Genomic DNA, 25084 nt, shown 5'->3' with positions numbered 1-25084 from the left:
TCGCCTGTAACTGTCATTGCACTTTAATGTGTGTGTGTGTGTGTGTGTGTGTGTGTTTGTCAATTTGTTTGTGTAGCTGGCAAAAGTTTCCTTCAGCCTACAGCCCGCAAATGCAACACAAAACTTGTTAACATTTCACATTTCACCAAGTAGCAAATTCAATTAGTTTTGTTGTCATCTGTGCCCCACTGCCCCCCTGCCCCCCTGCCCGACAGAGAACATTTCAGCAAATTACTTTAATGCCGCCCCAAAAAGTTGCCACATTAACTTTGAGCCATAATTTACTCAACTATTTTGCTCATTTCTGTCTCGCAATTTCTCCGTCACATCAATTAATTTGTCTAAACATAAATCCGTTAACTGTTTGCCTTCACGTGCAGCATTGTGGCCAAAAGGAGGCTGCAATTGATGGCAGCAGCAGCAGCAGCAGGCCAGAGCAGACAAAAACAGAACCTCATTAGGTTTTTCAATAAATTTAATTCAATATAAATAGAGTGCCTGCTGGCACGTCTCGTCTGCCAGACTGCCAGTCAGCAGTCAGGCACTTCATCTTCGTCTCCTTCGGGTCCTCCTTTGGACTCCTTTGGAGTCCCTTTTTTGGGTGCAGTGCAGGAAGCGTCAAAGTTGCACACGTCGCCGTCAGCGAGGACTTAGAGCAGCTCCCTGTTGTTGCTGCAACTCCTCCTACTGCTCCTACTGCTCCTACTGCTCCTCCTGTTGTCTGAGACTGAGGCTAAGGCTGCTGCTGCTCTTCCTGCTTGGTATAAAGCTGCCTGCCGTGTGCAGATTGCCGTGTCTGGGATTATGCACTGGGCACAAATGGGAGACTATTTAGTGTTTGTTCATGGCTAACCTCGCAGACATTTCTCTCAGTGCCCAGAAACTGTTTCTTCTTTGCCATTTCTTTAGCCAAGTTTCTCGCCACCTCAGCTTGAGCCGCGCTTAGTCGAGCGTTGGCAAGCGCGTAAATTTGGCGCTTCAAAGCGGTGATTATGTCGTCGGCAGCTGCTTTACTCTCTCTCTCTCTCTCTCTCGCCTGCACTGATGCCTGTCCCTCATTTACTTGGGCAATTTTGCCCGTTCTTGTTCTTGTTTTTGGTGCCTGCCTGCCTCACTGCCTCACGTCATCAGTTGAATAAATTAAGTTGCCGGCAAGCAGCTAAATGAAATTGTTAATTTGAAGCTGCACAGCAGAGCGGATACTTGATGCTGTCTGATGTTTGCTGTCTGCTGCTGCGTTGCCAGAGTTACACCTGGCAGGAGGAGCTGCAGCCTGCAGCCTGTGGCCGCTAAGCCGCTTATGGCCTGAGCTCAATCCAGTGAGCACAGTGCCGCCATATGCTGGACATCATCAAGAAGATTCTGTGCCAGCAGCCAGCTCTTCAGTTAACTCTTTGTATCTCAATTTGATTCCCTCCTTGTCTCTCTCCCACCTCACGCTCTCGCTCAGTGGCATTCAACTGCTGCCACTCTCGTCTGTAATTGCATTTTAAATGTTTGTCTGTAAATTTGCAAATGATTACTTGAATTTATATTAAACTTTAACCCCCTCAGCCACTTAATTAGCTCTCAGCTCTCAGCTCTCCATCTGCTGGCTGGAGGAACTTCAGTTACAGTTTCGTTTTCGTTTTCGTTTTCGTTTTCGATTTCGATTTGGCGTTAACTACTTTTTCATATGACCATCAATCTGTGGCGATTGCAAGTTTTCGTGTGGGTGGGCCAAGACAATACCAAAAAAAAAAGGAAATGAACCAAAGAAAAAGGGATGAACTTTTGTGCAACGAAGGAGAGAGCGCGCGTGAGAGAGAACCGGAAAATATATTGAAAAATGCACTGGGTTTCCCTTCTTCCTGCGATTTTCTCTGTGAAAACTTTTGTGCAAGTTCCTGCCTCCTCTTTTGGGTGTCCCTGCCCTGTGCCGCCTTGGCCTTTGCCTAAACTGACGTAAATTTATAATGACAAATTGCATTTGGAGCAAATGCAGCGAAAAACCCGCACAGAGAAGAGCCAGAACGGGCATGTACCAGAGAGAACTCTCTCCTGGAGTTGCGGCCAATTGGGCGTGAAAAATGATGAAGCTAGAAAGAAAATGATGGATAGATAGATAGAGGGACATAGGCACAGGCTGGAAGGAGACATTCAAAATGCTTAATTACAGTTTTGAATCCGCTTCACTTTGATTTTTGCATAAACCAAATGAATAATGAATTGACAGCGCCCACAGGTTGAACTCGAACAAGAGATAAACGTGGCCAAAGAGTACAAAGAAGGCCTTCAACAGGAGTGAAAAGATGTCTGAAATAAGAGTACAAATATTGCAGAAAGATGTCTGTAACATGAGTAAGGTGAGGGGCAAAAAGGTGGCCTTTGTATGGGCTCAAATATGTTTCAAATAAAAGGTAAAAGCTGCCTCCAGTTACACGAAAAATATGCAGCAGAGTCTGAAGTCTGAAACTATGCCTGAAATTGTATGCACAAGATGGCCAAAATATGTCATAAATAATAGTGTGAAAATCGATCTGCAGTGGAGGTGAAGGAACTACAGAATGAACTTTGCCTCAAGTCAAAGCAAGAAACTTGATGCTGGGAAATGTTAGGAAAGTTTTTCGCCAAAGGACAACAAATTCTCTATATGCACTTCCAGCTGTAAAATATATTTTAATTGACAGATTTATGTGCATCAGTTTAAGGCTTGAATAATGGAAATGACTTAGAATATGCATCAAGCGAACCGATTATTCCGCATAAACTGATAATTTAACCCCAAGGCTAGCAGATTGATTGACTTTTGGTGTATAATAAATATAAAAACCAAACATCCATCAGCGAAGGTTGGAGAAATGTGAAAAGCTGTGAAAGCTGAAGCCTGCACAGAAAGGAAAGCAAGGGACAATGGACCCAACAAACCATCTTCTAGCCAGCATATCAGTCAGGCCAGCAGTGCAGTGCAACGGCCAAAAGTGGCTTAAATTTCACTACCTTCTGCCTTCTCCCTGCTGTGGCAGGGCTATGGGTCCACCACCATCGCCGCGTCAGGGCGATAAAGCAAAAAATGACACGTTTTTAATTCTACTTCACACCTACACAAAGACAGCAGCAACACGGAGAAGGAACTGTAATCAAAACTGCAAGAGAGCAACAGTCACAACACAGCAACAATAACTGGCACAGCAGCGACAGCTTGGCAACAAGAAGAACTGAAGGTGGCAACAAGCAGCCAACTCAACAACTGAAAGGTGACAACAATGCAACTAACTGGAGAAAGAACGCAATACAAAATGTGGCAGCTGGAAGTGGGAGTGGGAGGTTGATGTTGATGTTGAGGAGTGGACCCGAGCACAGACGATCCTAGAAAGCAGAACTCGGAGCTGCCAGAGCTAGCAGAGCTTCAGAGAAAGAGAAAAATTAGATTTATCACGAGTGGTTGCCGGAAAAATTGTCAACATTTATCAACATTTTTCAAGCGGGGCACCTCAAGAAAACTGCAACAACAACAACAAATAACAAAAGGAAAACTAAACTCTGGCGTTGCCAAGGCTAAGCCAAGTCCAAAGTATGCCAACACCTCTGGCCACCGCTGGCCACCGCTCGGTCTCTAGTTTGGTTTTTCTTTTTTTGGCCGCGTGGGAGTGCATTTTGATTAATATCCGCAACGTCAAGCCATGGCCAACACACAAATCCATTCAGCAACAACAACATCCGAGCCGCGCGAGTCCGTTGATTGTAAAAAGTGGTCACGAGACGATGATGATGACAACAAATTCACTCTGGGCTACAAATGAAAACAAAGTTGGCAAGCAACCAGCGAGCGCACACTTTGGCCTGTCAGTGTGCATAGAGTGTAGGTGTTGTTGGCCAGCAATCTCTTCATACACAGTCTCCACTCCACTCCATTCTCTACTCAAGTGAAAGCCAGTGAAAAGCGGAGAACTTTCCCAAAATCAGAGTCCTTTTTTGTCTTGGTTGTTTGAAGTATTTGCAGCAGATTGAACAAGCGGGACAAGCCCTACAATTAGCTAAAGTGTTGCCCGGAGATTATTTAATTAAGACACAAAACCTGAAAAATAAGCACAAGTTTTAATCAATTTTGAATGGGGGGTTTCATGGGTTTAATCCGCCCGAAAAATTCCATCAACTCTTTTTCATCGGCAGCTGCTCTGCTCTCCAGCTGAAAGTGAGAGGCAAACAATGGAGCCCACAGCCGCCCACCCTCTCCACACACACACACACACACACACACACACACACACACACACACACACACACACACACACACATAATCGCATTTTGAACTTTTTCAATAATAAAACTTTTCTAAACGGATTTCCCGCTGGACGGTTGCGCTTTAATAATTTTTGCTGTTTTATCTTTTAGTTTTTTCCATGAGCAACAAAGGATCAGGATCAACAGAGAAGTCGTGGAGCAACAGGAAGGGTCAAAGTGCATCAAAGGCATTCATTTAAATTGGATATTATGTGCGCAACGGCAGCGGGAACGACCACCACCAACACTGAGAGGTAAGTCCGCACTGAGAATCACTCTTCGTGGAGTCCCTTAACTGTTGGAGTATTTCCTTCTTGCAGCTCATGTATGACAAATCCAAGAAATCGTGGAGTCAGAGGCTCAAGACACTCGGCAGCAGCCCGCACAGCGGTGGAGACGCCTCTCTAGGCACTGTCAGCGGCATGCAGGCCATGCAGCAGCTGCAGCTGCACTTGCAGCACCAGCACCAGCAGCAACAACAACAACAACAGTTGCAACAACAGCAGTTGGCCCAGCACTTGCCACAGCATCATGGCCACCATGGACACCATTTGGCTGCGTACCAGCTGCCACCGCCCGTTGCCGCCGAGTTCCTGCCCAGCGCGCTGTCGCGCTCCATGAAGTATGCCGAGCCCTGGATCTATGGCACTGTGCGGGGCATACCCGCGCGTCCCTCCTACGGCTATCATCATCAGCATCAGCATCAGCATCATCATCATGCCCATGCGGCGGCCATCTTTGCCACGGATGGTGGAGGCGGCGACTCCCCCCTGAGGGGCGCCCTGGCCGTGGTGATCTGTTCGTGCGCCGAGTATCTGAACGGAACGAAACGTGACGTGAAGAAGGCGAGCGTGTGCAAGAAGTGCAAAGGTTCACGCCTGCCCCTGGCCACCATCGGTGGCTCCACGGGCGGGGGCACTGTCAGACTGCCAGCTGTCAGCAGCAGCAGCAGCGGCGGCAGGAGCAGCCGACCGATGGCTGCCACAATGCGTGTGGTTAGTGCCACAAAGAAATCACGTCCCTCCATTCTGGATCCACAGAAGGATCCCTATGACCTGATGCGACGCACGCGACTTCTCTCGCCAGAGCCAACGAGTGCCAGCAGCAGCAAGGACTCCCCCAGCAAGGAGGGCAAGTCACGTAGCCGCGAAGCGGCCACAATATCAACGACGAGGGGTCGCACCCGGACCAGGGCACCGCTGCCACCGTCAAAGGGAACTTCGACTGCTGCCCCTCCAGCAGCAGCAGCAGTAACCTCTGCGGCGCCAGAGCCCGCCGACTGCTGGCTGATGGAGGACAACGATGCACTGCTGCGGGGCAGCGGCCTCACCGCCAGAGCCTCCAGCACTGGCAGCAGTCGCCGCTCCATTCTACGCTGCAACGTCAATCCCTACGACCTGATCTCAATTGAAAATGGGAAGCAGAAGCAGCAGTCCTCGGGCAAGTCCTCGGTCTATGCGGATGACTTCGATGTGGCCGATGCCCAGCTGCACGACGATGAGCTGGAGCGACAGCGGGAGAAGCAGGGAAAGCGCAAGAAGTTCTACGGCAGCAATGTGACGGCCATAGCTGGCCAAAGGATTAGCCTGGGCAAGGAGAAGCCAATCGATCCATCCGATTCGAGTGACAGCTATGAGCGGATCATTATCGCCTCCTCCGGGTCCTCGGTGGAACCGCTGGCTTCTGCTCCCCCTGTAGTGGGGCCACGACGTCCGCCACGCAATAAAAAGGCGGATGAGTCGACAGGCAACCACCACCAGGAAGTGCCTGCAACTGCCACAATGCCTGTAGTAACTCCCTCAAAGGCGCCACCCACGGACGCTGAGAATGATGCAGAAGATGATGATGAGAATGATGATGATGATGATGATGATGGCCATGATGGCTCCTCGCCCTTTACACTGCTCACTGTGACGCCCACAATGCCGGCCATCAAGTCTATACTGAAGCGGCGTCCATCGACACTGGAGGTGCCGCCAGCTGGCGTCATCCTGCTGCCCGAAGGTGGTCTGTCGACGGCGCCACTGCTGACGCCTTCGGGCAAGTCACAGTTCTACATTCCGACGCCAACGAAGGCGACAGCTGCCACGCCCACGAACACAGCTGCAGCAGCAGCAGCAGCAGCAACGGCGACATCAACACCCACGTCCACGATACCAGGAGCGAATGGGGTGACGATGACGCCAACATCCACATCCACATCCACGACGAGTTCACGCAAAAAAGTGCAATTTATGGTCGAGGATAAAATCATAGCCACGACAACGGATACGCCGCCGACAACTGATGACAGCAGCGATGCCAGCCATGCCTTTGTTGCCACAGTCACTGCTGGATCTGGTTCTGGATCTGCTGCTGATGAAGCAACAACAACAACAACAACAAGGACAACAACAAGGACAAACTATGAGTACTACAATCGCAAGAGAAATGCAGCAGCGGCAGCAACAGCTGCTGTAGGAAGAGCAGCGGCAGTGGCAGCATCAGCAGCGGCACAGCAGGAGACATTTGCGGCTGACGTTGATGATGAGCATAACTTTACAACTTCCGCTGAACCAACAGCAACAGCAACAGCAACAGCAACAGCGTTGCACATTAAGCCGGATAGTTTGCATTATGAAGATGTGCTGCTGCTGCCTCAGCTGTCCGGGCATCAAATATTTGACAAGAGCGACAGCAACAGCAACAGCAGCAGGAGCAGCGAACCAGCAACTGAAATGCAGCCAAAATTATTATTGCCAGCGCAGGAGGATGAAGAGGATCCAGCTCCAGCAGCAGCATGCCACTTGGGCTCGCGCTTCCCGCATGTCACTGCAAATGTTGTCAGCGTTTTGCCAGACGGTAAGTACCGCAGACCATAGACCGTATATAGAAACTAGAAGCTAGAACCAAACCATTCAAACTGTCCACTGGTTGCCCTTTGGCAGGGGGGAGAGGAGAGCTTAGCTCTCTTGGCCTTTTGTTGGCTTTTAATTATGAGGCAAAAGGAGTAGCGCCAGGCAAGCAGTTTTTCCGTGCCACATAAGCAAACTCATACGAAAGGGTAAAGCCCCAACTCCTGCCACACGGCTGTGTCTATTCTTTTTGCTAGTCTGTCATTCCATTCGTGGGTGGACAGTGTTTATTTTTGAGTGAAAATGCAGCAATTGTTTGCTAATTGCTCATCAACCGCACGGCACGGCACTGCACATGGCATGCATATTACGTATACGCAAAGTTGACGACGACACTTTATGCATTAAACAAATGTAACGCCTCCACCGCCCAGGGGGAGAATGAAAATGGGAGCGCGAGTGCGAGTGGGAAGTGAAAATGGTTGTGCCACAGCCGGAGCCAATTGAAATGGTGACATTTGAATGGGGAACGATGGGGTCACACCTGCTGCAAGTTCACGGAGGGGTTAACACCATAATCAAGCATCAGAATGAACCCCCAGTCTCTCGCTCAGAGCAGACCCTATTGACGCACAGTCTGACAGTCATCTACTTTGAACTCTTGCCTCTTACCTTATTCCTCTGTGCCGCTTTAAGCGACTGAAACCTGAAAGCTTTCCACACATATCCATCCAAAAGGTGGCATGCCACCCACGGCACGTAGCTACGCGGCAAACAGAACGAGGACTACACGACTGGCGACTGGCGACTAGGAGGCAGAGTCAACGTGACATTTGCACCCACAAATGGCTGCAAAGACCCACAGCGATATGGCACCAAAACTATGTACTTCCCATATGCATGGGGAGAGGAGAGGAGAGGCTGCCACTTTTACCCCTTTTGCAGGGACAAGTACTGGGGGGCGTGTCGCACATGTTCGACTTCATTCAAAGCAAATTAACAGGCGACACACAGGCAGGCAGGCAGGCAGGCAGGCAGACAGAGAGCGAGTGAAACTTTTCATTCAATTAAATTTTGAAGTAGGGAAAAAGTTACAGAGAAAAACGTGGCGGGTCCAGGAGGGCATTCTCTGTTCGATTAAAGGATAAAGAAAGAAAGAAAGATGTGTGATCAGGGTGATTAATTTTCCTTCCTCCTCCAAAAAGAATAGCAAAGACTGCACATTCCAGAATGTGCTCAATGCCAATTCTTACGAGTGGAGACACTCGTACCCACCACAATTGCCAAGACTTTGGCTTATGGCTGTCTATTAGAGCTACAGCTGCTGGGGGCAGCCGCAGGAATGGTGGTGGTGCCCCATTGGGAGCGTCATAAAGGTGACATGCTCGTGGCGCCCACGTGTCTCTTCGCGAAGACAATTACAAAGTTCCTCCTTTGCGTGGCTTTCGCCTGCCGCCTGCCGCCTGCCTGCCTGCAATTTGTTGCATTGTTTGTCGGGGCGACAGTGAGTGCTCCGGCTTTGGCTTTGGCTCTGGCTCTGGCCACCAGGGGTTTAAGCACTTGGAAGTTGGCAAACTATTTTTGATTTGATTTTTGAAATTGGTTCGCTTTGGGCGCTTAGCGTAAGTTGCCGTTGCAGGCCCCACCAACCCACCCAGAGCCCAGTCGGCGCATTCTCCGTACCGTAATGATTTATAGCGCACGTGTTGCATTCACCGTCTGCCACAGCCACAGCCACAGCCACAGCCAAAGCTTTTGCAGAGAGTGGGTCGCCAGGTTAGGCACAGATGTGGAGAGCGAGAGACACCGGGCCAAATCACAGTGAAAGGCATTAAAGTGATAGAGTCTGGCCGGTCTGGTCGACGGTGAAATTTGCATTTTTAATGCCACAACGCCCCCGTGGCAGGCGGATCCCCCGGGTCCCTGGGTATTCCACTTTTGAGTCATGGCCCGGCCTGGGTCTCGCTTTTTGGTGGATTATTAATATTTCATATTTGTCTTTGATAAGCGGAAAGTGCGCAAGAGACATCCAGCCAGCCCCCAGCCATAGACAGTTGAATGAGTCTCGGAAAAGGCTGAAAATGGTTTCGATTCGCAGTTCGGATTGCGATTGGCATTGGGATTGGCCATTAGATGTGTTGAAAAGTTGAAATTATTTGGAATTTGTAATGGCAGACAACAATTTCTTGATTTAAATTTGGAACACGCTGAAATGGATATGCCAGGAGGGATTTAGGAGTAGATCTCGGGGGGAATGGAAAGCCTTTTTGCTTATTTTTATGCCATTAAATAATTGCAAATTCTGCGACCTTTTTTTTTATCATTTTGTGGTTGTTCTTTGTGGCTTTAATGTTTGATAATTTCTGGAATTATTTTCAAAGCGTGAATATTATTCATATTTCTATGCGCATTTCTCGCATTTAAAACGTTATAAATTCTAATCAGGCCGTAATCAATGATAGTCCCCACCCTGCTCTTTCACTTTGCAGAAATTAATAATAAATTGCAGCACGGCAACATTAAATTGTGCAAATCGTGAAATAATTTAGCATGAATTTACGCCAAGCGGGTCGGGTGGCAGAGCGCGGGTGGAGGGGGGTGGTTCAACGAGAAAGCGCAAGGAAAAGCGAGTGAAACATTTCCAATTAACACGTTGCTGGCCGACACAGTAGTATTTCAAAGGAATATCTATCCAGTAGCTGGAGGTATGGGGATATTAAGTCATTAGCATTTATTGCCCTCTCTCGCTCTTACTCCAAACTCCCACTCTATCTGCTCGCTCGCTCGCTCGCTGTCTCTTTCTGCTAGCCCTGCTCTTTGGTCCATTCAGTACAATTTTCGCTTTCCTTCCTCCTTTGGCTCTCTGCGCTCTCGTTCATTGCCCATTGCAATTTGCTTCACTAATGTTTCTTCTCTGTTTTCAAACGTCTCTCCATTCATTTAATGGCGTCTGCTTTAAATTCCTTTCTCACTCTCACACAGCGAGCTCTCTCTCTCCCTCTCCCTCTCCCTCACTTCAACAAGCTCTGTCTCTCTCTCCCTCTCTGGTCTGCCGGTCCATTCCTTTTGGCTGTTCTCAAATGAAGTGTGAACGAGAAAAGCGTTTGCCGCTTTCAAATGAGATTTTTAAATATGACCAGCAATTGTACGAGAAATTCTAAATATGCCAATACCAGAGAGAGAGAGAGAGAGAGAGACTCAGACTGCGACGCAAAGTGGCAACCATCTCTATTCTGTAGCAGAGGCAGCAACATTTCGTGGCAGGCAGCGCAACATTGTTACAGTTTTTGCATTTTATATTCCCCATGCTCAGCGGAGGTTGAGCCTCATGTCTTCATGTACTTTGCATATTTACACTAATAGAAATTGTGGCAGGCAATTGAAAAAGGAGCCCAGTGCCAGTGCCACACAGCAAACTTTTGCCTGCCACATAGAGACGACGGCAGCCATTGCTCCGTGCTGCCCCACTGCCACTGCTGCTGTTCCTGTTTTATGTGTGGCAATAAAAAGTGTCGCAGGCTCTCCTCGGGGTGCAGGGCCATGGGGCAGTTTTTACGGCTCTTGTTGTCCCGCCCCCTACTCCCCCCTGTCCTGCTGCTGCTGCGGCTATTTTATTGTTGCGACAACAGCAGTAGTGCTGCATTTGTATGCGTATTTATCTGTGTGTGTGTGTGTGTGTGTATGTGTCCAGTGTCGTCCATTCCTCAAACTTAATATATCCTGTTTCCTGATTTTCATGACGTACTTTGGGATGGCCCTAGAACTGCCCTCTCTCCCTCTCTCTCGCAACTATCCGGCCACTACTTTGGTTCGCTGTCTCGCTTGCTCTGTTCCTGTCCAGTTCTGGCCACAATTTCTTGGTTCTTGTTTTCATCCGTCCCTGTCCCTGTCCCTCTCTGCATCCCCCATCCCTGTGAAGTACGGCGCTTATGCTGTGTGCCATTTTCTGCATTTAAGTGCAATTCTATGCAAGAATGTGCCGACATGCATATTTGTGCCAAAGCCATTCCCCAGCCACTATCCCTCGCTCGCTCTCCCTCTCTAAGCCACTCATTCCATATTGCTCTCCCTCTCTCTCCTTTCTCGCTCGCTGTTGGTCATAAAATGTTCGTTTTGCTAGCTAATGCATACAAATGCCTGATGCGCTTTTTGCATTACAAAAATAACAACAAAATCAGTGAAGAAGAGCAGAAAAAAGGAAAGGAAAGGGAGAAACAAACAACAAGAAGAATCGTAGAGTGTGGGATTTTGTCTGTGTGTGGGAGTATAGGCATTGGTGTCTGTGTGGCATGCATGCGACATTTCACTTTCATCCCCTTGGCATTCAACAAAAACCCAAAATAGAAGAAAACAAAACAAATATAGTCCCATCGAATCCTTTTTTGGCCAAAAAACAATAAGCCAAAAAGGCCTCAACATTATGTGGTAGTGCAACTGAAATTGATATTGAACAGTAAAGTAATTGAATTGAAGTGCAAAAAGTTGCACACAGAAATATTAAAAGAGTTTAGGAAATATGTTGACAAAGAGGAAATAGGAAAACAAAGTATGCAGACAACGTCTCCTTCACCGATCAGCTAGATTCCGACTCTCTGCTTGCAGGTACAGTAATAAAGAAATTGAGAGAGGGTGAGAGTGCAAAGAACAGAGAGTGATGCCAAAGCTAAAGCGTGTGCGAGGGTGGCTTTTGATGTTCTTACGAATTGCGAGACTCGCGGCGATCACATCCATCGCTGCATGGCAAACTCGTGAGCAGACCCTCGAAGAAAACGCGAGCGTAAACCAAAGCGTGCGCTCTCTGAGCGAGTGACTCTCATACATAAGATGCATGAAAGACAGAACGAGATGGCAAGTTAAAAGGGCGGAGATATGTAGATAAAGGCAGCGTTCGATGAACTCATGATTTAGCAAAAGAAAGAAGGAATAAAAGAAAGTTGATCTATTTGTATTCAATTTAAAATCCACGACAGTGAAAAGTCTTCCAATTATCGTTCTGTGCTACGAATTTACCTTTACCATTAGTCTCGCTTAAACATTTATGGTTCTCTGCTTCTCCTTTAATCGATTCAAATAATTGCACCTCCCACACGGCACACGGCACAACTGCAATCTCTCTGCGCTCAAACTTTCAGCCGCATTCTAAATTTAGAAAAAGTTTTTGGCTAAGCGAAACGGATTTGCGGAATGCCCGCTCGATTCGAACTTAAATAAGAAATTAGCCAAAGCCATAACCGGAGCCAAAGTTTGTGACTGCAGCTCGAACAGGAGAAGAGAAGAGATCTCTGGGGAGGAGGCAATTGTCTATGCGGTGGGGAGGAGAGCTCTCAGCCTCAGTCTCTGGCTCAGTCTGTCGTGTGTGTGTGGCCTGCTGACTGTGGCTCCTCTGGCCGTGGCCATGGCTAATGCTGATGTTGTGTCTGCAATCGATTTAGTTGTAAAATAAATTAAATTTTCCCCTCGCAACGTGTATCCCGTATGTGTGTGTGCGTGTGTGTGTGGCACAAGTGCAAAGCCACAAAGTTTCCGAAGCAAGACATAGACAGGAAAAGACAAATGAACTGCCACTGAGAATGCTCTCTATGTCTATCTTTCCACTGATGGGGCCGCACTCTCCCGCTCTCTACCGCTCTCTCCCTCTCTCCCTCTCGTTGGTGTTAAAATATCGAGTGTCACTATCGATTTCTCACAGTGCATGTCAGGCGAGGGCGTAAGCTAAGGGAAAATCCATCATGGGGATGTGTCCCTGAGGTAACAAAATATTTGGCATAATAATAAAAGTGCATGATGCATGCACTACGACTCCTGAGGCAGCAGACAACCTCCCGAACAATACTCAATGGTCAATGGTCGATGGTCGATGGTCAGGTTGCAATTTTCCGATTACCAGAAGGGAGCTTTTCCCCAGCTACTGTTTCCTGTTCCTTGCTCCCTTCCACCCATTGTTCGTTTTGTTTTGTTACCTCTGGCTGGACGATGATATGGATGTGGCATGTGGCATGTGGCAAGTGGATGTGCAAGTTCAAGTTGCACACAAAAGTTGCCTTTTCTTTTTTTTTGTGGTTTTTAAAACAAAATGAAAATGAAAATTTTTGGCCAACATCTCTTGAGAATTTTATTCTACGACAAAGGCAAATCATCAAAAACCGCAACGTTGTACGGTCCGTCGGTCCGTCGGTCTAGCTGTCCATCTGTCTGCCTGTGTATCTTTTTCCTCTGGAACATGAAATGCCACTCGTAAAGACAGGGAAAGATGCACTCAGATGATGAGGGAGAGAGAGAGAGAGCTGCTACCATGATTGTTGTAATGAAACGTAACGAAACAAATCAAAGCATGCGGCACGTGAGTGGCTCAGAGCTGGTGCTGTGGCATCTCCACGACTGCCTCCTGCTGGTGTATCTGTTTCAGCATTGAAAATTATAAAATACTCGGAACAAGAGCTCCATTCCAGACCCATGTCCAGTCCTTACCCCTCAACACTGCTCTGTCTGAGCAGTCGTCGAAGTGTATAAAATGCTTGCATATTACTTGTATTTCCTTGGCTCTTTTCCTCCTCACTCTCTCTCTCTCTCTGCAGCTCTCTGCGGTTTATTTTTCCTATTGATTGGCTCTCTATGGGGCACCGTTCCCCTGCTCCTGCTACGTGTGGGGGTCACAGGAAGCGACCCCTAGGCCAGCCTTATTGTGAGAAAATTGTTGACCAGGCCAACGGCAGGCAGACCCCTGACCACAGACCAGACTCTTAACTTATTTCTTTGGCCGACTTGGCAGGAAACTTTTCGACCGGAGAGTGCAAATAGTTGTAGGTGCAAATAGTTTTCGATTTTGTTGTGCTTTAATTTGCCAATCAAATGAAATTTGAATGGGGAAAGTACGTCCTCGGTGCTCTGCCCTGCCATCGATGGAAAATTTTCGCTTTATTTTTCGGGGTAATTTTCCAGGCTGTCATTACTGTAATTATTATCGGAAGCATTGCTCATGGCATTGGCGGAGCTGTCTGTGCCTCAGAAAGTCATTCAGTCAGTCTGTCAATCAATCAGTCAGTCAATCAATCAGCTGCAAATAACAACTAACTTCTGGCACACAGCGCACGTCGGCGACATTTTGTTGCAGCAATTTGCCCAAAAAAAGTCTCGGAATACTCTTCGCAGTTGCAACTTCTGTTGCCAACGACATCAGTCAGTCAGTCAGTCAGTCAGTCAGTCAGTCAAGCAATCAGTTAGCTAGTCCAAAGGCCTGGCCCAAATGTTGACACTTTCATTTTTGCTGCCACATGCTGCTGCCTGCTGCCTGCTCCTGTTGCAAGTTGCAGCTGCGACAAATATTTATTCATATTCATAGGAGCAAACACAATTTTTGTTTATTTATCGCGCCTCGCTTCGAGTCCTTCCCTCCTGCTCCTCTGGTGACACTTTTCGCACTCGCTGCAGCACTGCGGCACTGCGGCAACTGTGCCACTGTGGCAACTACCCCGTAGACCCGCACAAAAAATCAACTGACAACAACACGCAATTTATGGCATTTATGTAAAAAGCGAACAAACAAGTGAAGCAATTTTTGTGTTGCATACAAAGCTGCCCCCTTGCTGCAACCTGTCAACTTGCCTCGTCAAATGTTGTGGGGTGGCACTGCTGCTGCACACGGATGGGTCTGCTGCTGCTGCTGCTGCTGCTGCGCTTGGCATTGTGCTGAAAAATCAATTAACTACACTTTGAAATGTTACGTGACTCGAAGCGGAGGCCCCTGCCACCCCCCACCCCTTCTCTCTTTGTGGTATTATAAACTGTTGCATGTACGCACATAATATATATATTTATATATTTTTCGTATATTTTGTAATTTATTTTTGTGCAACTCATATTGAAATTCCGGCAGCGTTGCGTTGGGGTTACAATCTGACGTAGCTGCAAGCTAAATATTTAGTGGAATCGGCTCAGTCAATCGGCTCAGTCGGTGGCAAAAGAGTGGCTCCACACTCCCACTCCCACTCCCACTTTTCTCCTCTTTTTTTTGTTTGTGCGAACCAAAATAGCCATGACGCCGAGAAGTGCACTTGACAGGGCACTCCAGAGGGGCGCCAGATGGGCCAGCAGCAGCGATGGCGTCAGTAAATATTACCGCGACAGACAAGCAACCAGGCGGAGAGAGGAAGGGGGAGCGAGGGTACAAAAAGTGCGGCAGTGCGTTTATAAAAATGCAACTAGTTTCCCGGCATAAAAGTCTCCACGAGATGGCTGACTGGCTGACTGACTGAGGCCGAGGTTGTGGCACAGGGACTCACTGCGGATGTGGATGCTGCATGCTGCATGCTACACATGAAGCCCAGCAACACACACACACACACAGGGAGAGAGAGAGTGGGGGAGAGCTAGAGCAGGACAGACAACCACAAAAGCCCAGTCAGGCTCTCTTCCCCTTTTGTTTGTTCTCTTTTTTGTGTATTGCGTGCGAACAAGCGAAAAAGTTATGAAAGTGGGAGTGGCAGGAGCGGCAGAGACAGCGAAGAAAATGAATTTTCATTTGCCTTGCCTTTCACACAGTTATCCGCAGAAAAATATGCAACAGCCACAGAGAAAAAGAGAGTGAGAGCCAGAAAGAAATGAACTAAAATGGAGAGCAATGGAGGGGCATGCACAAAAGCACGAGCTTAGCCTGCACTCAGTGGGGCAAGGGGAGCAAGGAACAAGTAGGAGACAAAGTGGAGGAGGAGGCCAAAAGCCTGTAACAGGCATTCCATTCCATGCCAATTCAAATCAAATCAATTCCTTTGACAGATTGCATTGTGCCACATTCATCTCACCCACTCAATGTCAACTATTTGCCAGGAGTGGCTCCTTGCTGCAGCAGGGAGCAGCTGTGTCTAGGTGCAACATTCAGCAAAGAGTACGCACGGGATAGGCTAATGAAAAATATAACTCTCTGGAGTAGTGTCTAAAACTTTTCAAATGTATTCTTCGGAGTGGAAATTGTAGGCCATTAGACGGGCAGAGTTGTGCCATTCTGACAACGAAAGTAAAGTAAATATTTGCAGAATTTGTATGATTCGGATCTGCCAAATACCATAAATGATTGTATGCACAGCTGTAGGCAAAGGGAGTTGAACAATCAGGTGTGCTTTTGACTTTTTCCTGGGTTTTGGTGTCTCCATTTGTCTCCAGATAAAACTGGCACAAGGCGCTGCAACTACATCAAGAATTATTAAATATTTGCCATGTGGCTTTATGTAGTTGATTCTTTTGGCTTCTGCTGCTGTGACCCACAAAATATGGCATTACTTTTTGTTGGAAAACTCTTTCTGTGGAAAATATCTGCTTCTATTAATCGATTTTTTTCTTTTTTGTGCCTTCACAAACAATCTTCCAAAAACATTTCACAGCGAGTGCGAGTGACTTTCCCTCTTTCTATTTTTCGCAACATTTTGTTCCATTTCCAGGCACTTGTCTCGCTATTGCCTGTTTAGCTAGTTCTCTAGTGTGTGCCTGCGTCTCTCTCTCTCTCTCTCTTTCTCTCTCTGTCGTTCCCCAACAAATGGGAAAAAACGGAAAGGAACGAGCAAAAAAAGGGATAGGAAACCAACCTGGCCGGCCCCGCGTTACAGATAAAACAAAAATTATTTGCATTTCACCTGCATGTTGGCACCTGATTGCGGCCGGGTTTCCCGGCTACCTGCTGTCCCGTGTTCTGTCTCGAGTTCCTGTTTCTGCCCTCTCCCAAATCCCTCTTCCCCGCCCGCTTCCCATTTGTGTGTGTGCCCAAAAGTCAGAGCGAGAGCCAGACTCCAATGTCGATCCCTCAGCCCACAACTCCCGCTTGGTCCCATTGTGATTCTCATTTAGATGCTCGCTTTCCACGGGGCTCAGAAATATTTGTCAAGCTCTACACGAGCTGGGGCTGGGGACAGGGGATGCCCTGCCTTTGTGTAGGTGTTTAGCAAACACACGACCAGGGAGTGGCAGGCGAAAGGAGGGACGGTTGGGGGTGTGAGAGCATCCTGCATGGCTGTTTAGAGCACACTTCACTTGCAACAGCAGTAGCAGTAGCACCTGCCCTTCCCTTCCCCATCTCCCGTGTGGTGTCATGTAGACTGGCAGAGGCTGAAATGTCAACAGTTTACACTGCGCTGCGCCCATTTTCCGCGTGGATCTCAAATGGGTTTTATTTTTTTGTGCCGCTGCTTTTGACCCCTCTTTGACTTGCGGTGGCACGGCCCACACCCACGCCCACACCGCTCGCTGGCCGCCTTTCAGTCTGACGAAAATTACAGAAAATGTTGTCGGCAACTTCAAGCAAAAGTCACTTTGATTCTCGGGCCTACAAAAGAGAGAGAGAGAGAGAAAATATTAATCGCGTGCGCGCTTATCTGATTTGTGGTTGCCATTCCGCCGGTTGGACAGGCTGGGCGGCTCCTGGGGGCGGACGTTCACTTCAAAGTTGATGAAGTGCCAGAAAGCTTCCGCGACACTTGACACCGACTTCCGTCGCCAGCACTTTCAATTCAATGCGCTTCGAGTGGGGGCACACACACTCCCAAATACACACACACACGAGTAGGTGGGTGTCGGTTACGAATCAAAGAATGGCAGCAGGACACTCTGCCTCTCCCTCTACGGCATAAATAAAGGCCGCGGCAAATACGCAGCACGTTCAAATATATGGCTTACAAAACGTGGGCGGAAGTGGCAGCAAAACAAACCTGGAAATGAAAGTACAGCTAAGAAAAGTTTGGACGGCACAGATGGAGTAGGCCTAACGAAGTCGGTTATACCCTGAAGAGGAACTTAGTGGGCAGAAATTGGGGGAATAAGAGCTATAGCTTGCGATTTGATTGGTGCTCTTTGGGCGCTGCCTAATGGGAGCTTCAAATGCTGCAGCAAAATCGTATTAATTTCCGATTGAAAGTTCTTTGCTAGGTTCTTCTGACGGTGAATGAAAAGCCAGCTAGTACAATGGATTCCGAGGTTCATTTACTGGCCATTGCCACTGCCTTTTGCTCTCATTATTCCTCTTCCTGTGTAGGGTGTGCACAACAAAATGTGGGCAACAAAAGCAGCAGCAAACCAAGAGTCAGTCCTGGCTACAGTTTGCTTTCCTTTTGCCATTACGCACGTGATTCATATGCAGAGCTCTTTATAAAGTGTCCTTTCAGCTGTACTGTGTGTGTGTGTGTGTGCGTGATAGGTGTGCAGGAGCCTTGTCACAATAAATTTAGTAAAAGTGACAAATATTTTATGCTTAAGAATAATTGATGAAGTGGCTGCAAAGCGGCGTCAGAGAATGTTATGTGTACACGCCGAAAGCAAGGAGGGCACACGGTCACGTCGTGGCAACTTCTTGGCCAGGTTGGAAAAAGCTGTAAAAGAGAGAGAGAGAGCGAGAGAGCGAGACAGGGTCTGGGACCTGGCAAATAATAAAGCGCTAAATCATAGCCACGCTTAGTACTTTCAACTGTTACAGCCTCGTGCCTCGTGCCTCGTGGCTCGTGTCCTACTCCTACCCCAAAAACGACTGAGCAAACGGGAAGATTGCTGTCAGTTAGCTCATATGTCCTTTTGGCCATGACCATGGCCACATCCTGGTGCGTAGGCCATACAAATGGTCGTGGCAGCGGACGGATATTACGACATATTGCTGGGGTACGGTTTTGTGTGCACACAAAAATTGCGCCAAGGATTATGGCACTACATTACAGAAACAGGGAGGAGTAGCAGTAGGAGCTGAAGCTGAATCCCCACTTTGCTCATGTCTTGCATATGAATGATGAGCGGCGTTTAATCATTGTCTATGACTCCGACACGACCAACGCGACACCTCCGTACCTCCATCCGCAGCATCCACACAGCGGGTGTGTTTGTTTGTTTGTTTGTTTGTTTGTTTGTTTGTTTGCTCGTGTGCTGCGCTTGACATGTCCTTAGGTCTGTTTGCGCTGGAATTGAACGCGGACAAAGCACAGGATCAGTGCAGAGCAGGATTAGAACTTGCAGCATTTGGCTTTAAGTTATGTACTTGGCAATGAAAATGCAGAAAGAGCTTCCCCAGTCCAGGGCAGCCAGTGCAAACAGCTGTGATAAATGCGGCACAGCCTCAAGTACAAATCCAATTAGGTGCTCCGGGGAACCGCCTATGCACTGGCCACCAGTGTGTCCTTCGGGGAATCGACGCTCTGTCCCCCAGTGTCTCCTTCGAACACACACACACACACACACACACAACATTAAGGACACTAATTCCGGGATTCTCGTGAAGCAATTTCAATTTCCTTGGAACAGCATATGCAGATTAGGGAAACCATTTACGTGGGGGCTGGGCGTTGGGTTGCTACATTCTTGCGCCCTTTTAACAAACAATTATTTGCCATGAATAAATTAGCAGGACGCTTAGCAGGCAGCTCCCACTCCCTGGCAGCTGCTGATCAATTTAAAAGAAGAAATAACATTTAAAATTCAAATGCAGAAACCAGAATGTGGCCAGGGGAAACCCAGAGACTAGGGCACAAAAATGGAGCTAATAAAAGTGGGCGTGGACCTTGAGACATGGCAGCACATATGCCAAGGGGGGAGAGTGCTGTCTGTCTGGCTGTGCCGGCACTTAGATGCCCATTATGCCTCCAGGCCGCAGACAGCAAAACGTAGAGCCAGAAGAAGAATGAGAATACTGGGATGAGTGCGCCTGCCTTCGTCGTTTGTCGCAGGACAAAACAAAAAGCGCCTTCAGCACATGCCCATGGTATATGCGAAATTAATTGTCTGTTTGTTGCCAACAAATTTGAATTTAAACCGCATGCAAGACGGAGGACAGGCAGGCATCGGGAAATGTGTGAAATGTAAGCGGCAGCCAAGCAAAGGGAAGCGCTTCTGCTGGCTGCCACACCCGCAGTCAGCAGCCAGCAGCCAGCAGCCAGCAGCCAGCATCAGAATCTTTCTCTTCGCTGTCTCTGTGTCCCGTGTCTTGGGTTCCAGTTTTGTAGTTGTCTTACTGGTCCTTTGGCTTCAGCTCCTGCTGCTGCTTCTCCCTTTAGTTGTAGTTGCCCCGTGTGGGTGCGTTTGTTTGCTTATGGAAACAACTTGAAATTGTTGGGCCTGGGCCTTAAGTTGCTTGTAGCTGTTGTGGCTCTGCCACTGCCACTGCCACTTGCTCGTTGCCGCTGTTTCACAGCTAGCCATGCGGTTTGCTAACTGCGCCGAAAAGTTGCTGCGGTGCTCACAGAAAGAAACTTTCCACGCAATGCCCTGTCCAGCCCTGTCCTGCCCGCTGCTCGAGCAATTGTCTTGCCGCCAAAGTCCCTGCCCCGCACCTCACACGAAGCGGGGAAGCAGCAAATTAATTGCTGCTGTTTTCGGCGCTTATTTGTCTTTGAAATTTGTTTCGTTGCCCAAGAACTGGACCCGGGATACGGTTTGGGCCCGGGACTCAGAGACTCAGGTCCGTGTTTGCTGCTCTGCTGCCATTTTGTTTGCCTCTCGCCTATTTGCTATTTAAATTTAATTTGCATTACTTAAAGAATTTAAAAAGCAAAAATTCCTCATGCGTAATGCGACAAGGCAGCAGCAGGAGGAGGAGGAGGTCCTTGAGCTGTGCGCACCACACACACACACACACACCTCTTAGCAGGCTCTTCCTTTGGGTCTTTGCTTTCGAGCAGCTTTTCTGCTTGAACATTTTATTTTTATTTTTATTTTCATTTACTTGCTGCGGCCAGAGTTTTTTCCTACTTTTCGTTTATTTTTCCTTCTGTAATTTCTGTTTATTTTCGGCCCGCATCTTCTTCTCATAGTTTAACCATTTTTGTATGGCAATAGCCAACCTCTTGAATTGTTTAAGAATGTTTAAGGGAGAGCCACAGCAATGAGTTCTGCTGCCATCCCTTTCCGACGCTTGTCTCTCCGCGCGTGGTGAATAAGCCAATGGTTCTCCCCACAGCGTACGGGCGGACACACCTTGTACGTAAATTCCCCTTGCGCCGGACAACCGTCTGGCCTGCCGCCTGGCTGGCGGTTAGTAAATTGCATATTAGACCGCAAAATCAATTTACATTCCTAAACTGATTTTACAGCAGCGTGCCAGCAGCGTGTGTGTGTGGCAGGGAAATGATTAAATTAAAATTATGCTCGTTGCGCTTCTTCCTTCTTCAATTAGAGCTGGGGGGCCGCGACACTTAACCCCCCGCCAGCCAGCACCTCTCTGCTCTGACAATTAACCCACTGGCAGCCAGCATTCACTCCACTGGCAGCACTTTTAGTCTCCTTTTTATGGATGCACTGAAAAGTGTTTGAAAACTTTAAAGATTGCCATTTGATGGATGAACTGTGTGGAGAGAGCAAACTAAAGATGGGATTAGTTTTTGCTGCTCGATTTGAATAACTTGAATAAAACACTTAAGCCAGGACTTGGGAATACAAAAGTTTTCATGACATCAGCCAGGAGTGGGTTAAGAGCAGAGACCCGAGACCCGATACCCGGAGACCCTCGCGACTCAGGCACGTAGACAGGTGCTCGGGGTAGGGGCACATGGCCACATGGCCACATGGCTCATATCCTGGCGATATGGTCGTGGTGGTGTGTCCTTGGCGCTCGCTGCCTCACGTCGTCGGGGCCATTTAAGCCTTAAGCAGGCCACTTAGTGGCGCGGACATAAATCTGTGCACCAAATCCGAGCAATTAAATGCATCGTAATTTAGCCACGGAGCAGGACACCGCAGCACACACACACACACACACCACACCACTTGCCGTGTGGCAGGATGGGAGCCTGCCAGTCGCTGCCAGTCGCTGGCTCTTTAGTGTGCAATTAAGGGGAAGTACGCAGACCGATTCGGAGTGGTTCTCCAACCATTCCCCTGCCCCACTGCCACACACACGTGCAATAATCTGTGCCTTGCGCTTTTATTTTCCGACTTTGCCTTTGCCTTTGCCTTTGCCTTTTTGCCACGCTCCACAATTTCTTATTAATTGACGCGAATTTATGCATTTGCCACGCGTTATTGTTGCCCCCAAGAAATTAAAAAGTATAAACAGACAGGGCAGCAGCAGAGGGAAGGGAAGAGCCACATAAAGCAAACAAAGCATATTGCCGGGCAGGGGGGGGGGGAGTGGGAGTAGGAGTCGGGAAGTAGTCTCCAAGGCGGAGACAAACAACAAACGCATTTTTATGGCACTCGGCAATTAGAGAAGGGAGGAGGAGCGATAGCAGGGAGGGAGGAAGCACTCCCCTCCAGGGCGTACTGAAAGTGTAGGCTTGGGGTGTGGTTCATAGAGTCAGAGTGGGAGTGGGCGACCACCGTGGGGGGCGTTTACTAATAATTTGTGTGCTTTTTTATTGTGTACTTTGATACACCAAAGTGTGGAATCCCCCAAAATATACCCTAACTGTTGGACTGGAAGCCAACTCGTCGCTGACCTTTGCACTTTTTTTTGTTGCTAAATTTCTCGGCACACACACAAGTTTGGTGGATCCCTTTTGGAGGCATGGCTTTTAGAGGATTTTCTCTTGATTTTTGTGGCGGCACATGGAAGGCAGCAACCAGCAGGCTTCATAGAGCATCTCCCAGTCGTGGTGGCAGCTCTCCACCCACGGCTAATGTTAAGTTAACGTCGCTCGACTGACTGGCCTGTTGTTATGGCCCCGTTCGGATGTTGGCTATTAGAGGACCATTAAATAATTGCTGGCCATTCAAGGAGCAACAACAAGCACAACTTTTTCCGTGTGCCAGTCCCAGGCCCAGCCCCTGTCCCCCCTCTCTGGCTTCTTTTCATTAAAGCCATCTAATTGCTGGCAATTTGTGGGCAGGGCTGCGAGTGGGGGAGCAGTGGTCAAAGAACTTTAAAAGCAACATCAACTCTTATTTAATAAATGCGAGAGAGATTGTGAGTTGGAGGGGGAGCTTGAGTACTGCCAGCCATAAGCGTGTTAGCCAGGCCAGCTTAAACACACAGACACACCGAAATAGTCATAATAAAGTTAACGTGCAACGAGAGGCAACCGCACACATGCCAGGCCAGGCCAGGCCAGGCCCCCCTCTAGCAGGAGCTGGTTGGAGCGGCACCTTAGTGCCAAATCGCATGGCCGAAGAGCCCAAACCAGAAAACCCCAATGGGGACTGGTTAGGGGAGACATGCGAGAGGGCGAGAGGCGAGCCGGACTCAACCGCAAAACAGTGCAAAAACCGAGCAGCAAACTGCAGTTGCAGGGAGGAAAACTCTCAAACTCTGAAACTGCCATTGGATTTGGCCACTCGTTGTGCTGCCTGCCCCCCCCTTCAGAGGTGAAGCTGCAAAATTAATTAAATAATATTTATTTGTTGTAAGAATTTATTAAGCACGGGGATGAGCAGGAGTACCAGCAGTTCCGTGCAGCCAACAAGGTGTGAAAGTTCTGCGGAACAGAATAGCTCCAGCTGGGGGGGCTGGTTTCGGGCTAAGTCCAGACCAACAGCAACACACTCGAGCAGAATACAGACCAGAAACTGTTAACTTAATTGTTAACTGCTGCAGCAAGAGTCAGAGAGGAGCAGGACTACGAGTCACGAGGATAGAGGATGTGCAACGTTTAGGAGCTACTTTAAGTGTTGTTGCTGCTCTTGTTGCTCCACAAATTGCAAATGAACACGAAACTGGAAAAACGATAAACGTTTGTCAGGAGCAGGAGCAGGAGCACGGGCAGGGGCAGCTGCCGGTGCAAGCGAGTAAATTGTGCTTCGAATTTAATTAGTTAAATCGACATTAAGGTTTGCTTACACAACTCTAACGCTCCGTCGCTGCTAATTTAGCAGTTTGAAACGCGCACAAGTGCCAGATCCAAGGAAGCTTTTGTAACTGAAGAACTGAGACTGCATTCCCTCAAAGTGAGGCACAATCTTAACTGGCTTCTCCCTGCTGCACTTTGCCCACCTTCAATATGGCAACACTGAAAAGTTTCTCCCTTTTCCTGCATTTCCTTTCTGAACTGTTGGCCCTCAAAAATCGTTTTTGTGCTGAAATCTCTCGAGCAAATTCCCGTTCTGCCTTTAAATTTAAATGTGCGTAATGAAGAAGCTTCCCTCCCCCCCCAATCCACTGGAGTGATTCCTGGAGTTTCCTGGTTGCCCAAACAAAAAAAATGTTTTATTTCCCCTTTATTTCCTGCAGTGCGAACACTTGGCTTGCATTTTGCACTTTTGCCTTCCTGCCAAATGGCATCCTCCTGCTCCTGTTTCTGGCTTTTTCCGTTTTTGTCTTGTGTGTGTGTGTGTGGGTTTTTTTTAGCAAAAATTATCGTAAAAGAATTTTACCTGAGCTACGTGACTGCTGAACTTAATATCCGTTTGTCATAAGCGTTTCTAATGCCAAAGCCACACACACACACACACATGTCAGAGTATTTTGACTGGGGCACGTGCCTGCCTGGAGTGAGAGTGGGAAGGGGAGGGCAGCATTGCACTGAAAAAACAAAAGCCAGCGACATTTTCAGCTAAATTAAGTATTTTTAGTATTTTCTAGAACTTGTCTGCCAGTTGTCTCTGTATGTGTGGGTGTGCGGGTGTAGAAAGCGGAATTCTGTTGTTGTTGTTGTTCGTTGTGTTGTGTCCTCGCAATGCATGGAAAAACTTGGCAAGTAGATTTTTGAAAGGTTGTGCGAGAATGCTCCAAAGCGGCGCTTTAATTGCATTTTGCCGCGTTGCCCCTACTCAGGCCAGGAACTCCGCTCGCTGTCGCTCTCCACGGTTGGGTTCCTTTAAATAATGCAGCGCTTTGTCTGCGCTCACAGTGCACAGTGCACAGTGCACAGTGCACAGTGCATCAGGTGCAAGGAGTGAGGGGAGCTGAAGCTGGTGCTGGCAGTCGGAGCACGACCTGAAGCTGGTAGCTTTGGTGTATGCCACGCCTCTAAAACGCTTGGCCATAAAAGAGTTCTCCGTGCTGATGGCGTACGTACTTCTCTTCGCTTTTGCTCAATTTTTATGACATAAAAGCGCCGAGACTCTGGCATTAAAGAAAAGTGTAGCATACTTCTCCG

The 25084-nt window shown here is 48.2% G+C and overlaps 1 protein-coding gene across 3 annotated transcripts in view; it reads left to right on the top strand.

Annotated features, from left to right (window-relative positions):
• Positions 1-25084, top strand: part of LOC117579054 (mucin-5AC) — a 43635-nt gene that overhangs the window by 7425 nt on the left and 11126 nt on the right. Inside the window, exons 3-4 of one of the 3 annotated variants that reach the window (XM_034264753.1) lie at positions 4375-4517; positions 4584-7104. In XM_034264753.1, coding sequence (XP_034120644.1) covers positions 4587-7104 — 2518 coding nt within the window. In that variant the 5' untranslated portion in view covers positions 4375-4517; positions 4584-4586. Of the gene's footprint in view, positions 1-4374; positions 4518-4583; positions 7105-14737; positions 14763-20638; positions 20656-25084 lie in introns of those variants that run through there. The other 2 variants (XM_034264755.1, XM_034264754.1) reach the window with 2 other exon arrangements.

Source organism: Drosophila guanche, unplaced genomic scaffold (genome assembly GCF_900245975.1).
Source record: "Drosophila guanche unplaced genomic scaffold, DGUA_6, whole genome shotgun sequence".
In the NCBI taxonomy this organism is placed as follows: domain Eukaryota; kingdom Metazoa; phylum Arthropoda; class Insecta; order Diptera; family Drosophilidae; genus Drosophila; species Drosophila guanche.
Note: the sequence above shows the minus strand (reverse complement) of the source record. Positions and strands in the feature narration are given on the sequence as shown.